Genomic DNA, 15,546 nt, shown 5'->3' with positions numbered 1-15,546 from the left:
TAGTTTAATATTTTGTTTCTAGGGTTGCCTAGGCAACTAACTAAATGCGTAAACCATCAAAGCCAGACTTTACAATGTAAAATTCCCACTGATTAAACACTTGTCATGAACATGATAAACGTGAGTATATGACCTGCAAGACATAGGTACATGTTTTAAACTAGAAAAACATGTCAGGTAGGCCAGTGGTTAAAGTATTTCCTCCATGCCACTGAAGGTTGAGTTTTATTCCCAAAGGTACAATGTACCAAATTCATACCTGGTAACCCCTGATGGGACAATGTTACAATATTAAAAATACTGTTGAAAGCAGTGTGAAACTGATGATAATCACTCAATGAATTATATTCAAACAAGTGATGAACAATGCTTCTGTCAGCATTGTACAACGTCTACATCCTTTACTGAAATGCATAAATCCTATTAAAATTAAACAACACATGAACAGTAATTTGACAAAATCAGTGCCATCATTATTCCACTCCAAAAGTGTACTCTTACACACGGTTTTTAATGTCCCAGCATTACAGTATGAACCAACATGCTGGCACATGGCTTGTAATTATCTCTAATTGGATAATCAACTGTAATACATCCACAATTAACATGCTGCTGTTCTGACGCTATGGGAAAATATACTCAAACATCCCTGCATATGAAGCAAGACTTACATAATAGGAAAACTGACTTGTCTTTGTATGTGTTAGCAACAGGTGCCTATTGGAAGGTGAGATATGCTCACCTTTTAACAAATACCTGGTGTCACCACTTTTTGACATTAGATTAAACACGTTTATGACAGACCCAGAATCATACAACCGACACTTTGTGAAAGTGGGAAAGATAACTTTTTAAGTCCCATGATAAGATGCATGACAGAAAGTCAACACTGCTGCATGTGAAAATACAGTCAAGTGCCGCTGTGTTGAACTTTGATAACTCAATATTGTGGTACACCTACAGAATATGGGACACCTACCAACCATACTGGTTAGTGTTTAGTGTCATGTCAAGCTATGTTACCCTAAATATAAACATAACCCTGAACCTTACTCTAACCCTAACCAAAAGTAAACTCATTTGCTTTTAAAGACGGTGGAAGGTATTCAGTATTATGTTTTACCAATATCTCGGTTGTCTCAATATAACATCTCGGTCAGGCAAAATCCTTCAGAATTTGGAAACAAGAGATAGAGGGCAACTGTGACAAGAACTTGACATGTATCAAGAGTGATTATCTACTTTTGCTTTCATGCCACCACAAATGCCCGTCTAAAGTTTCTGAATTCTTCGTTTCGTTTATTTAATAAATCCAACTTTTGCATCCTTCAAGATCGACACTATAACATGAGCTGTGTGTGATGGGAATCCCTTGGAGTAAAATTGTATACACAAATAAATATGCACGAAATATACATTTTGTTTTGTTTTCTTTCATAGTGATCTGTGATGATATGCTGTGGTTGAATGTCTCAAAGTTCGGAAAACACGATACCTTTTCTTGGTCCTATGAATATTGCGACAATGGTGCATGACTGTATGCATGAAATTCATCATCAAACAGTAACATCATCAACATCATCATCATCATCATCATCAGACCCGTGAAGGTCCCGGGGTAGAATAGGCCTTCAGCAACCCATGCTTGCCATAAAAGGTGACTATGCTTGTCGTAAGAGGCGACTAACGGGATCGGGTGGTCAGGCTCACTGACTTGGTTGGCACATGTCATCGGTTCCCCATTGCGCAGATCGATGCTCATGTTGTTGATCACTGGATTGTCTGGTCCAGACTTGATTATTTACAGACCGTCGCCATATAGCTGGAATATTGCTAAGTGTGACGTAAAACTAAACTCACTCACTCACTCATCAACATCAACATCATCATCGACATCATCATCACCATCATCATCATCGACATCATCATCATCATCATCATCATCATCATCGACATCATCATCATCATCATCATCGACATCATCATCATCATCATCATCATCATCATCATTTCCATGATAATCTAGACTTACACACTACACAAAAGTATGTCACAGCATTAAGATAAGCTTGTGACTTGTTTGCCAATCACATTTGATTGAAGTATAAAACAAATATGCTTAAAACACATTTAAGTCCAAATGTAATAAACAATCACATGTTTTCATAAAAAATTGATATGGTCTGTAAACAAAACACCTTTGCACGTTTCTAAATGACTGTCATTTCCTTATTAACTTAGCAAGTGAATGTTTTTCGACATTTCAAGAGGAAGGCGTCAAATATTGTTGAGAAATGACAGAAGCCCAGCATTACCCAAAACTTAAACATGTCAAGGTGATAGCTGTGTGTGAGAACAGTCCAATGGGAAATTAATTATAGAATGATTTCAAAGCTGCTTTCAGTAGTGCTCAGTTATGTCATGACAGGTGTAGTAAATATGTGTAGAAGTGACAGTGGAGGTAAATCTTGGAAACTTTGGTGAAATATGGAGACATTATATTTACAATGCTACTGCTGAGAAGGGGATGTAGTTCTGAGGGTTGAAGTTAGAGCTGATATGTTAGTCTTAAGGGAGGATGCTGGAGCTGGTAACACAATGTTAGTCTTAAGGGGGATGCTGGAGCTGATAACCCAATGTTTAAGTCTTAAGGGGGATGCTGGAGCTGATAAACCAATGTTTAAGTCTTAAGGGGGATACTGGAGCTGATAAACCAATGCTAGTCTTAAGGGGGGTGTTGGAGCTGATAACACAATGCCAGGCTTAAGGGGGATGCTGGAGCTGACAAGGGAAGTGAGTTTAGTTTTACGCTGCACTCAGCAATATTCCAGTTATATGGCAGCAGTATGGACCCCACAATCCAGTGATCAACAGCATGAGCATTGATTTGGGAACCGATGACATGTGTCAACCAAGATAGCACGCCAGGCAAGCATGTGGCAAGCATGGGTTGATGACAAACTATTCTACCCCTGATCTACATGGTCGCAGACAAGGCGATGCTGGTGTTGAGGTGGTAAGCTAGAGCTGACAAAAGCTGTTATGTTTACATCTCCTAAACAAAATAATTACTGAAGACTGATTCTCAACACAAAATACACTCCGCATTTAACAATATTCCAGCAAAGTCATCATAAGGAACAACAGAAATGGGCTTCACACACTGTACCCATGTGGGGAATCAAACCAGGATCTTCAGCTTGGCAAACAGGCACTTTAACCACTAGGCTAATCCCACTGCCCTTAGTCTGGTAAATGGGATACGCCCAGCAAAGCAGTCAGTGACTGAAATGAACAGCTACTTGGATCTGCTCTTCAGTGAAATCATGTGAAATGAACATTAGGAGAAAAGTCCCAGTAAAATATTCAGATCAGATTATGAACCTTTCATAAAAGATCTTTATGAACGAGCACAAGAACTGAAATGTTTACAATAAACAGGAAACAACCACTTAGAATTCAAAGGATTGACTTCTTCTGGCAGAAGTATTTAGAAATAAAGATTTTCCAGGTCAACCAAGCTTCTTCCCATACTTGGCTTAAACCTTTGTATGAATAAAACCAGCATACGGACAAAGTCATGAATTTTGTGATGCATGCATCGCGTCTGAAACTCATCATTCAAAGATGACAAAACACTAAACCAAACTGCATGAAGTACCCTGTGATAGACACAGCAACTTGAATATTCATATGTTGGGGCTGAGCCTTAGATATCTGAATGTCTGTGAAGTAATGTCACTAGACTAACAGCTAGTCTATGAAATGAACATATTTTACTGAAAAAGTTCACAGTAATAAAAATGAAATATACTGAAAAGGAGCCTGGAGACTTTCTTCATTTTCCGAAGCTGTGGCAATCTAAACTTGCCACATTTCCTAGAGTTGTGTGGGCTTTCATGGATGTATTTGCTTCAGGATTGTATGACAGACTGTAATTTGAAATGTACTGAGAGGAAATGAAATGGAAGAATTATCAAGAATTTGGACACGGTTCAACTTAAATATCCAGCTGACAGTCAAAAGGAATGGCTCACATTTTCTAATTCCAGATCCTTGAACATATCTCAATATGAACATATTCAAACTCATGTAAGAAAGTTCTTCAAATACCTTCAGGCCACAATTATCTGAATGTTTTGTTTGAATGGCATTTGGTGGTACAGAGGTGACAAAATTTTGTGGGTAAACAACTTTTATGCTTTAAAACAGTATAACAATCTATACCGTAATGTTACTATTGTGAAAATAAAGAAGTTAATAATCCATAACGTTTTGTCATCTGAATATTCACCAAAAATTGAAATGTTAGCATTATATTTTCAATACTACTATATATGACTGAACAAATTAAAAGTATTCTTTGTAACATATTTAAAGCATTTGTTCATACATTCAACATAAGGTTGCCTGTGCCAGCTCCTTACCTCGCTGAGGCTACGATGTATGTACACTTTACGTCGACATCGCCGACGGGCATAGCGGTTGTCCAAGGACCCTGTAAGGTCCTCTCCATCATCCAGTTCCAAAGACATGGCTACTGGCTAAACTCCTTGATGCTCTTCAAAAACGTACTTCTCAATGCCCCTTGAATATTCTCCTAGTCATCTGATAAGAACTCAGACCTGGCAGTTTCACACTTTCAATTTTCTCCAATTTTCACAAAATTTCCACGCAACAGTTCACACTACACAAACACACAAAAAGTCATTGTGATGACAAATACATTAGAAAAGATTCTTACAAAACCAACAGAAATTTCTAAACATTATATCGGAACAAGTTCAGTAGTATATCCCTTGAAGCAATCACAACACATGCTTGAAGACAATCCTCTAGCAGTGTTCGAATTTGCTTTCCAGAGAACATGCTCATTGGCCTAACAAAAGCATAATTCCCAACAGACGTCCTCTTCGATGCAACCCTCACATGGACAAAAGCACAGTCCCCATGGATGTCCTTACATTGCCTCCTCCAGACGGTCTCTTTCACCGTCTACCTTGTACAGGTAAATCTCCATATGACCAGAGATGAGGCAGTCCGCTTCGGGATTTCTCACAGCTGTGGACTGTCACCACCAAGGACCTATTCCACGTCTGTAGTTGATCAATGATCAGTGTAAAACAGATTCCGCTAGGATCTATTATGAGCTTTCATATGTCTTGGCACAGAAGAAGCTGTATGCTCCATCTTGGTCATCCCGAGTCCTATAAAACATTACAATCAATACCGTCAGGCACATACAACAGTCCGGCCTCATTACATTGAAACACATCCACATGTAGAATCCAATAACAACTGGAACAGGGCAGATCACTCGAACAGCAATGAAATACGTAGATATAGTTCTTTAGTCAGAACATGCGTCACACTTGACCAGTTCAAATGACGACTTCATGTGTTGTTAACCCTTTACGTGATGGTTATCAGCAGACTCTTTAACTCTAATTCACTCACAAAACCCAGCATAAAACCTGCTGCCATCTGTTGAAATGCACTGAAGGAAGAAATAGCAGCTCAAAATAGTTCAGTGTAGCAAGGCCTTTCCACAATGATGTTATGGGACGCTGTCATTATAGTGTTAAAGTTCTTGAACATTACAACACTGAACAGGATACTCTCCAATCAGCCGATTTAGACGATCATTATCCTCACTAATATGTACAGGACTTGCTACCTGACATAGTACACTAAGTACAACCAGGATCTAAGCGAGATGAAAAGCATGAGTGAAGTTGTTCTACATCAACAAATTTTCACTTGTGTTCACACACAGTGTGGGTAGAAGTTACATCACAATACATCATTTGCTTCTCCTATTAACAAAGAAAAAAATAAACAGGAAATATTCTAAAATATATTCTCTTAAATGGAGATACTTTTATTCATGTGGTGTGTGCTGAAAACATTTATTAAATCAACAGCACATACATGCATCGATCAGTATTACATTAGGTCATGAAATGCTGCTTGCATATGTAAAACAGCAATGAAGGAATGGATGAAATTCCCAAATCAAACTGTTCTGCAGGTTGTAACATTGCCTACTAGACATTACGCCAATGTACATTCTCTAAAAATATACAGTTCTGCACAAAACAAGCACCTGCATCTTAATTTAAATATGAACCTCAGGAAATCCTAGCTTTTCCTTTAGACATTCATACAGAAAGGGCTGGTGGGAAAGAAATTGGGCGAATGAGTTACGTTTTAAAGCACTTTTAGCAATATTTCAGAAAGGGGACACTGGAAATGGATGATAGAGTTTCATCAACAGCACAAGACCATGGGTTTGAATCCTGATTACATTTCATGGTTCTTCAGCGCCAATGTTCATGGTTTTACCAAAGTTTTGTAAATTCAAGACTTGTACTATTTTGTGGCTTCCCTACAAGAATGCCTGGTTCACTCGACTATTTATAGACCATCACCACACAGCAGGCATACAACTAAACTCACTAGCATTTGTCTTCTGTGATGTTACACACGTACTGCAGCACACAACTAAACAAAACTCACTAACTCAATAGATCTTAGTGGACAGGTGTAGATAAAATGTGATGAATCTATGCACATTACGATCACATCGCTACATCTATATGTACTGAGAAACTGCCAAGAGTGAAGTAGCCAATGACCTCTTCCTCATTAAGGTCAGGGTGACAAGAGTGCCCCTAGCAATGTAACAAACATTCCCTGCTGACCTACAATTACACTGCATGCTTTTGTTCTCCCAAATCATTAGAAATATACACAGAGCAAGTGAATTCATGGCATTTGATTGGCAAACCTAGTAATTTTTAGCATAGCTTATGTGTCTATAAAACAAGGTGGAAAATATAATTCTCACCAACAAACTACTGTTTTCTGATTGGCTGAGACGATACTGTCTTCCTGCTCTGTCTTGTACGCCACTCATTTTGTATAGTTGTAGACAGATTTGTGAGGGGGGGGGGGGGGAAACAGTCGAAGCCATTGTGAACAGTGTTTGTGTTACATTATGACATCTAAAGTCCCAATGGGAAAAAAGACCGAGGCGATGAAGGTTTACAACATCTTCTACTATGATGAAAGAAACAAGCATGGTGCTAACATGCCTGTAAAAATAATCAGGGCAAACCTACAATAAAAACTTATAAGCTCCTGGTGCACCCATGGGAGGTAACTTGATCCTAAACATTTATTGACAGAAATTACCTTTTTCTTCTTCATTTGTATGAATTCACAAGCTCCATGTGTTTTCTTGTAAATGAACTGTGACTTGTGAGCACCTTGAGCATTGCCTTTGTGTGGTGGAAGTCAATGATATATAAATACTCATATTATTATTATTTAACATGAGTGTGTCGGTGGCCGGATCAGAAGTGACTTCACAATATGTTTTTAGATTGTTTGAATTCATAAATCACAGCTTGCATAACATCACTACAAGTATCTACCCTATGTGCACTCTTTGTTTACATTAACATCTACATAAATGTCCAAAATATCAACTTATAAATAATTATACTCCTGTTCGAATAGAAGTATCTAACAAAAACATTTGAAAGTCGAATTTCCTCACGAATAAATTAAAGTAACAATACAATATTGACAGTAAAAGTAAATAAAAGCATATAATAAAACATGCAATAAAGGCTTAAAACTATTTTTTCCACACCCATTCATAACAGCAAGCATTAAACTACTGACAGCTAAAAAACGAATGCACTCATGATAAAACAGTATATATATGCATCAAGACTGGGTTGAAGGCTTCATCACAAGGTGATATGCATTACCTTGCATGTGAAGCAGATATAAGATGTAAGTTATGGTGAGTATGCATGCGCACACTCTTCATCACTGCTGCTGCAGTCAACGGGTAGCTCCTCACGTTGTGGAATGTATGGCCGTATTGCACGCCATGTTGGGACAGATATACCTTTGTACTTAATGCATGGCCCTGAGCTGTGGAGAGCTCAATAGTCACATCAAAGATGAGTGTGCCTTGAGGTACAGGTAAAAAATATTCAAAGTGAATTTGGGAGAAATTTTCATGCATATTGAATTGTACATGAACTAGGGTTTTAGAGATGTATTTTGAGTGTATGGAGATATTTTACATCACTGCAGCAGAACACCTCTGTTCGTTGAAGTATTCTGCATCTGCCTTTATTTATTGACACATAGTGCATCTAGCTTTGTTTAATGCAGTATTGTGCATTTACCTTTGTTTACTCAAATATAGTGCTTCTAGCTTTGTTTACTGCTACATAGTGCATCTACCCTTGTTTATTGTAGCATGTCTTCTCATAATCCCATCACGAAAAATTATGATGACCAATTATTTCAATGACTATTTGGTTGCAATGAACCAACCATCAATTATGAGAGTTTAACCGATTCTTAACACAAGTTCAATAGTTCAACTTGCGAAACACATCCTTTGTGCTGTTCGTGTGAATTCAACCCAGATGTTTCACCTTTTGTGCTCAATAGAAAATGTTTTCATGGATGATCATGAAAGGCAAGTACTGCCTGTGATGAGAACTATGAAGATCTGGCCAGCAATTCTCGAAACGTTCGTAGCTCTACGAATTTCTTAAGCCCATTATTAACACATTGGCTACGATCAAAGTTAAGAAATTCCCAGGGCTACAAACGTTCGAGAAGAAGGGTCCTGGATCAGAATTGGCCTTCAGTAACCCATGCTTGTCGTAAAAGGTGAAGCATTTCCAACAGAGTTGCCCAAATGAAAGGTCCTACTTCCTCACTCTCAATCACCTGTGACAAGTGCTCTACAATGTTGTAACTGACTTTTTTAAAACTACAAAGAAAAAGGAATGGTGGTAGCGATGAAAATCTCTGACAAGTCTTGTCCTGGTACAGGGAAGTATAAAATCAGGCCAACCTCGACAAGTACCAGCATCTTGGAGGCCAGGAAGCAGCTATGTCAGGTGCACAAAGCCTCATCTATCCAGCATGTCAACATTCACTTGACAGTTCCTCTCTCCGCCCAGGGTCAGGAACAGTTGGCCAGAGCGAAATTCCCAGCCCAACATTATTCTCTCTCTCTCTCTCAATTCCTTTATTCCTTTTACGTACCAAAACACCTGTGATAAAGCAATACCCATTACAAACAAATACTGAAGGAGAGGTGATAAGTGATTTGCATATAGCATCACCTTCACTCCGATCTTAACAACTTCAGTTAACACCTGTGGTCTTTTTTTTCAAACAAAGTATTTAGACCCACCTACGTCAAGGAATATTTTATGCATAAAATACATCTGACAGAAATAGCCGATCTGACGAGGAAATCAAATCTTATTACACACAGTTGAGTAGACATGAACTTTTTGGAGTAATTTCCAACGCTTAATGTGAAAGTAATATTTCTGATTACTGCCCCCTAGTGAGCAGTGAATGTACTAAACATATCATACGGCACTCTCTCCACAGGAAGGTAAGATCCCTACAGTGTGAAATCAAGTCATCATCATGGAGAGACGAGATGCAAACAGACAAGCACCACTTCTAAATAATGTCCTTGGTGGCCTAAAACATATACATCGTTACAAATCGGAGAACATGATCATGTGATCCAATCAATGCAGCTTCAAACAATTATCTTTAATCTACTTTTGAATTAAGATAAAACAGAGGACATTTATGCCATTTCATTTAATTCATAAATACGTTTTCTTTCATGTTGCTATACACACATTCAACATATTATGAAGTCAGATTGTGGCATGGAGTGAGAAAGGTACATGCCGCACTGAACATAATTACAGTCATTTTGAGTAAACCTGTAAGTTTGCAAGTTTATTTAGAGTTTAATGTGGGCACATGCTAGCTCTGTGATGGGAATTTCAATAATCACACAATTATATATAAAACAACCATACAATCCACTGATCAAGTGACTGATAGCATGAGCAACAATCACTGCCACTGTGGTATAGGGTGTGAACTAAGTCAACAAGCCTGACCATCCAATCCACAACCAGCAGAGGTCAACCAATGACAGAGAACTGTCAGTAAGATAATGACCGCTCAGATGCTGTCAAGCACAGGTCAACCAATGACAGCCCATGCCAGATAATGATCGCCCACAGTCAGTCAGATACTGTCCGGCACAGGTCAGCCAATGACAGCCCATGTCAGATAATGATCGCCCACAGTCAGTCAGATACTGTCCAGCACAGGTCAAAATAAAAGAGTGAGTGAGTAAGTGAGTTTTATGCCACTTTAAGCACTATTCCAGCAATATCACAGCAGGAAATATCAGAAACGGGCTTCACATATTTTACCATCAAACCCGGATCCTCAGCAAGATGAGTGAACGATTTAACCACTAGGCTATCCCGTGGTCCCCCAAATCAAAGAGATTCTGACTTTCAAACCACTTTCAGCTGCTAGTGCCATCATTTTCATTTATTCTTCAATCAAGACGAATCTATCATCCATGTAAAAAAACATGTGCATAATTGAATCCCTATCTTTGTACAGGACATCCAAACAGTCAGAGCAATGACTTCTATACTTCGAACTGTAGCTTACATTTGTAGCATGTGTGTTTATAGAAACATAAATCTGCTTCAATAAGATGGCATGACCATAAGTACTGGATTCTCAACAACACTAACACCATGCTTTGAAAGAATTTTGCCTTTCCAGTTCATGGACATAAAATTTAACACTGTTGAGGACTAAAGAATTGGGAGTAATTTTGGACACACAAACGCACCCACCCAACAATTTCTGTATGATAACAGAGTTTAATTGTTTCTTAATCCTTGGTGTCTGGATTGAAGGTCAACATGTAAAATTTTAATCAGGCCATAATCTTGAATGATTTAAAAGTGTATAACAATTGAATAAGTCAGAGAGAGTGATAGATTTACAAAACGACCCCAAGAAAACTCATTAGCCAGTCGGGCCAGTGACTGTGGATATTTACTGGCCTGAACTGATTTTTACTAGCCACGAACTAGTGGGCCATTGGCTATTTCGCACACTGTACACATAAATCATCAAAACAATGAGTCCTTTCATCAAGTCCTTAAAACACAGGTCATAGCAAAGGCTTTTTCATTACAGTTTCTACACTGCCACTCAAGCATATGATAAAATTGACATTATGTCATGTCCTGAAAAAATAAGATTAAACATTCTACAAATACCAAGGATGTGCTGCTTCATTGTCTTGTTGTCATATTACACAGCCATTGTTGCAGCTTGTCAAAATTAAACATTCTTCTCTTAGAAAATGAGCCTGGGGATCAAATCAATTCTTTTTCTTTCATTGTGAGTGAATGAGTAAAGTTTTTACATGGCTTTCAGCAATATTCCAACAATATCGCAGTAGGGGACGTTGGAAATGGACTTTTGACAATGTAATTATCTGCCAAAAGAAAGTCAAATCTTCAGCATGGAAAGGGAACACCTTAACCACAAGTCTGCCCCACATCTCCTACTAATTTGGAAAAGATAGCCAACCAACTTTAAACAAAAACGTCTTCTTGACAACTTCAAATTGATTTTGATGTGAATCCTACTGTCTCATTTAACTCTCTCTACCAGTTCACAAAAGAATGCAATGTCACTGCCTTGTCTGCAACAAGTCTGAGGACAACATTTAATGCTTTATTAATATTCAACTTTGGTGTTGAATATTAATATGCTAGTCTCCATAAATCCTGCTCACTGACATCTTTGCACTGCAACAGTACATTCCATTACAGACCATTAAGTCTGCAATTATTCAAAAGCTATAAACTTACCCAGAATATATCCTCATATTCACACTGTATGCCGATTTCCTCCGTATTTTTAATCATTTTGTGTCGCTCTTTCAGAGAGTTCCCTACGACACACTCTGGTGGTGATTTGGTCGTTTTGTCAAACATTTGCACCTTCGATTCCAAGCAAGCTGAGGGAGAATTAGTGGACAGCCTATATTCGTAGTCACAAATTACAATGTTGCAAAACAGTTACTATGAAGACCAGTAGTCTGCCTGCTAGTATACGGCTTGACGGTGATAGGGTGCTGTGAGGTTTCAAGCAGTATTGCCAACAAATGTCAAATGTAAAAGGCACGCTCATATAATGTTCTCTGTCCAATTACACAGTTTTGCTGTGAGATAATTGCATTTCTCCATACCAAAATCAAATTCAGTTTCACCAACTTTCAAATTTTACCTTGTTACCTCCCATAATGCCTGAAGCTGTTGAAAACATCCGCAGCATGTAAACAACATAACCTTTTTATCTCATAAGGTATCCCAACCAAAAACGTCTTGAGGAAATGACAGCCAATAAATTCTATATTAAGCACAATTAAAATTATATGCAACACAGGATTTTAAACAAAAACTTCAGGTTTGAGAACAGGCAAAATCAGAGGTAACAGTTTTCTGTTAACAGTATATTTGTAGAAAGTACATGCTAGACTCCTTGGTGGCACCAGGGATCATTTCTGTTTGTAATTTTTTTCATTTATAAAATGTTCTCTTCAGTTAAAATATCTTCTTTTATCAGTATCCTGACTTGAAAAACTAAGAAGTTGTCACTTTGAAATTCTTCACCCAGTATTTCAAGTCTTCTTCTTTATCACAACATAAAATTTTTCCGTTTCATTTGCACAGCTTTCCTTGATGCCGATAAAGGCTCCTTGTTTTGATGAAAGTTCTTTATCTTAGTTCTTTGACTTGTTCTACTTCAAATCAAGCACGTCTCAATATTATAATCCTCTTGTTTCAACAGGTCTTGTTTTATAACATCTCTGTTATGACATCTATCTCATGTTATAACAGTTCAGTTCAGGAATCCTCAGTTTGTGACACAGTTCCTCTCAATTCCGTCCTACCTGTCTCAGCACACCTGTTGGTGCTCCTCGTAAAGGCAGGTAACAAGTAATACCACACACATCTGAGGCCACATGCTCAGTGACAGTAACGGCAACCAGCTTCTTCTCAACCCAACATGTAACAGCGTAGGTATGAAATTCCGAAAATAACATTTGCATATGCCATTAAGTCTTCCTACCACTGCTGGCAACCTCAAGGGATGTATGCCTACCGGGGCAGCAATATAGTTTTATATATGCTACCACCTCATTATAACACAATCACCTCAAAACAACCTCAAACTTCAAAAACATAAAACATAGCTTGAAAAGCGATTATCTAATATATTCAATATGTGATATTTTCAGCTTGAATATTTTCTCAGATCACATTTCCCTCTCACTATAACATGTCTCCTTCTTTGTGTCTTATACAGAGGTGAGTAGATCTGTGGATCTTCCAAACACAAGACTTCAGAGGGAAGTGTGCCTAACGGTACAAGCAAGCCTGCCTCAATGTCCTCGCTTCTCATGACGTACATGGATTACCTCCATATCCATTTCCACTTATCGGGACGTTTATCTACTGAAGCCAATCACCCATGTACAAATTATAAGATATAGGTACACAAGCACTTAATCACAAAACGGTACAATTCTTGCGAAACTGTCATAAGATATTCTCTAACAAATGGAACAGCATCAACATATAACCCATATACTGAACACTGTGATCATCCTGGTGATTCATGACAGACTGTAGACTAACAGCTAGTCTCTGAACTGAACAATTTTCAGAAAAGAAAGCTCATAGAAACAAAAATATAACATGGTGAAAAGGAGTGCTGAGACTTTCTAGACTTGCCACATTTTCTAGGCTTTAATGTCTGTAACACAGACTAGGCAGACTCTAACTAAAACTACACGTAATAACAATAAATCAGAGCTTGAGTTATATCTCTTTTCTGACTTAACACAGAAACAGACACTAATTTTAGTAAAAAATAGACAGTAAATTTCTGGAAATGAAGTCCCTTAAATACCAGTCATAAAATTACCGAAGAAAACATTAACTGTAACCTAAGACAAGCAGCCCAAACAAACCAACTCGGACGAAAATATTGTAACAATCGTTCCCTGGGTAACATTTCATTACATTACATACCATGGTTAATTATAAGCCTTTGAAAATAAATGTCAAAATTTAATTACAGTTTTGTATGTGTTATGGTTTTCAATTAAAATAAATCATACAGCGTGGAATGTCTGATGATGATGCCCTGGAATCAACTTGTTCCATTTATCTTCCAAAACCTAACGAGAATAGTAAAGCCCCCTGAACGATGTTTTGCTTTCATAAAGTAAGAAATTTTTTTTAACAGCTGCATTTCATCCACATTTAATTTCCGGAATTATGATTTAAGGGAAAATCAACAGAACCAACAAATTTGGGCTTATACTTGTTCATTAGAAGCAGTGGATGCTGCCAAGGCGATACTGACCTCTCATTTCAATGTAATGTTTTCACCACTTTCATTATGAGTCGTTTGGTAACCCATAAATTACATCGATGGCTGATGACACAGGAGTAAGGTTCAACTAATAAGCTGGACAAGATCAATTAGTTCTATTCTTCTTGTTCATATGGAAGACATTCTACAGAGTACATGAGAAACTTTACAGTGTGAAACTCTGAGAGTCAATCAAGTCAAACCAGCAACTGTTGCTAATGAACCTCTTTAAAGCCTCGATCCCCGATCCAGTGAGTGAATGAGGGAATGAGCTCAGTTTTTTGCTGCACTCAACAATATTCCAGCTATATGGCAGTGGTCTGTAAATAATCGGGTGATCAACAGCGTGAGCATCAACACACGCAGTTGGGAACCAATGACGTGTCAACCAAGCACACACCCTAACCACAAGGCTACCCCACCACCCTTATTCATTTAGATGAATCTTACCACCAGCAGAGTACACTTGGGACTCACACACAGGCATGGGGTATCTGGTATTTAAATCTGTTGACATCAACAACAAGGGGACGTAACTCTCCATGAAAGAGTGCAGCTACCATTTTGAACAAAACCACCATCATAATTATAACTTTAGGCAAAGTCTGAAATTCCTCTTGTATAGCAGAAAACACTGGAACAACAAATATAGGATGAGTTTCTGTAACATCAAAAACAAAGACGTATGTATACAATAAATTGATATGTTGATACTTTAGTTTGCAGCTATACTTGCAGCTTATCTACGTCATCCAGTATTGAGAATCTCAAGCCATTTCCAATTTCACATAATCAACCTAGAAAGGCTATTCTTGTGATTCAACTACAGGGGAGTAATATTACAGCAACAATATCATCCTCAAAACTACTAATCATCTCCGAATTAAGCTGCATCCGAAATCAATTCCTGGCTTTTTCTTTCATATATGCAGAGAGTGAATGTTTATCATAACAAATATCTTAAGTCTGAAAGCAAAGCAATCATTTGTACATTTAACCCACAGTAACACACATAAAATTCCAAGCATAATATCCTGGGGCAAGAGAAGACATAATGTAGCTTTGTTGGTTCGCCAAAGGTGTCAATGACGATCAGTGGTTTTAGTTGGCCTTAAGCATTGACCTTTGATAAGTGGTGGGGAAACAGTGCATTGGAACACACACCAGAGGAAACAAACACACACGGGCATTCTATCTGTA

At 38.0% G+C, this 15,546-nt stretch overlaps 1 protein-coding gene across 3 annotated transcripts in view; it reads right to left on the bottom strand.

The window, feature by feature from the left end:
* Nucleotides 1-15,546, bottom strand: part of LOC137286214 (cGMP-inhibited 3',5'-cyclic phosphodiesterase 3A-like) — a 176,316-nt gene that overhangs the window by 45,285 nt on the left and 115,485 nt on the right. The window contains exon 1 of one of the 3 annotated variants that reach the window (XM_067817936.1): nt 11,772-11,850. The exons of the other annotated variants lie outside the window; for them this stretch is intronic. Within the exon in view, the coding sequence (XP_067674037.1) occupies nt 11,772-11,828 (57 nt within the window). The 5' untranslated portion in view covers nt 11,829-11,850. Of the gene's footprint in view, nt 1-11,771; nt 11,851-15,546 lie in introns of those variants that run through there. 3 annotated transcript variants of the gene reach the window in all.

Source organism: Haliotis asinina, chromosome 6, assembly GCF_037392515.1.
Source record: "Haliotis asinina isolate JCU_RB_2024 chromosome 6, JCU_Hal_asi_v2, whole genome shotgun sequence".
Classification (NCBI taxonomy): domain Eukaryota; kingdom Metazoa; phylum Mollusca; class Gastropoda; order Lepetellida; family Haliotidae; genus Haliotis; species Haliotis asinina.
Note: the sequence above shows the minus strand (reverse complement) of the source record. Positions and strands in the feature narration are given on the sequence as shown.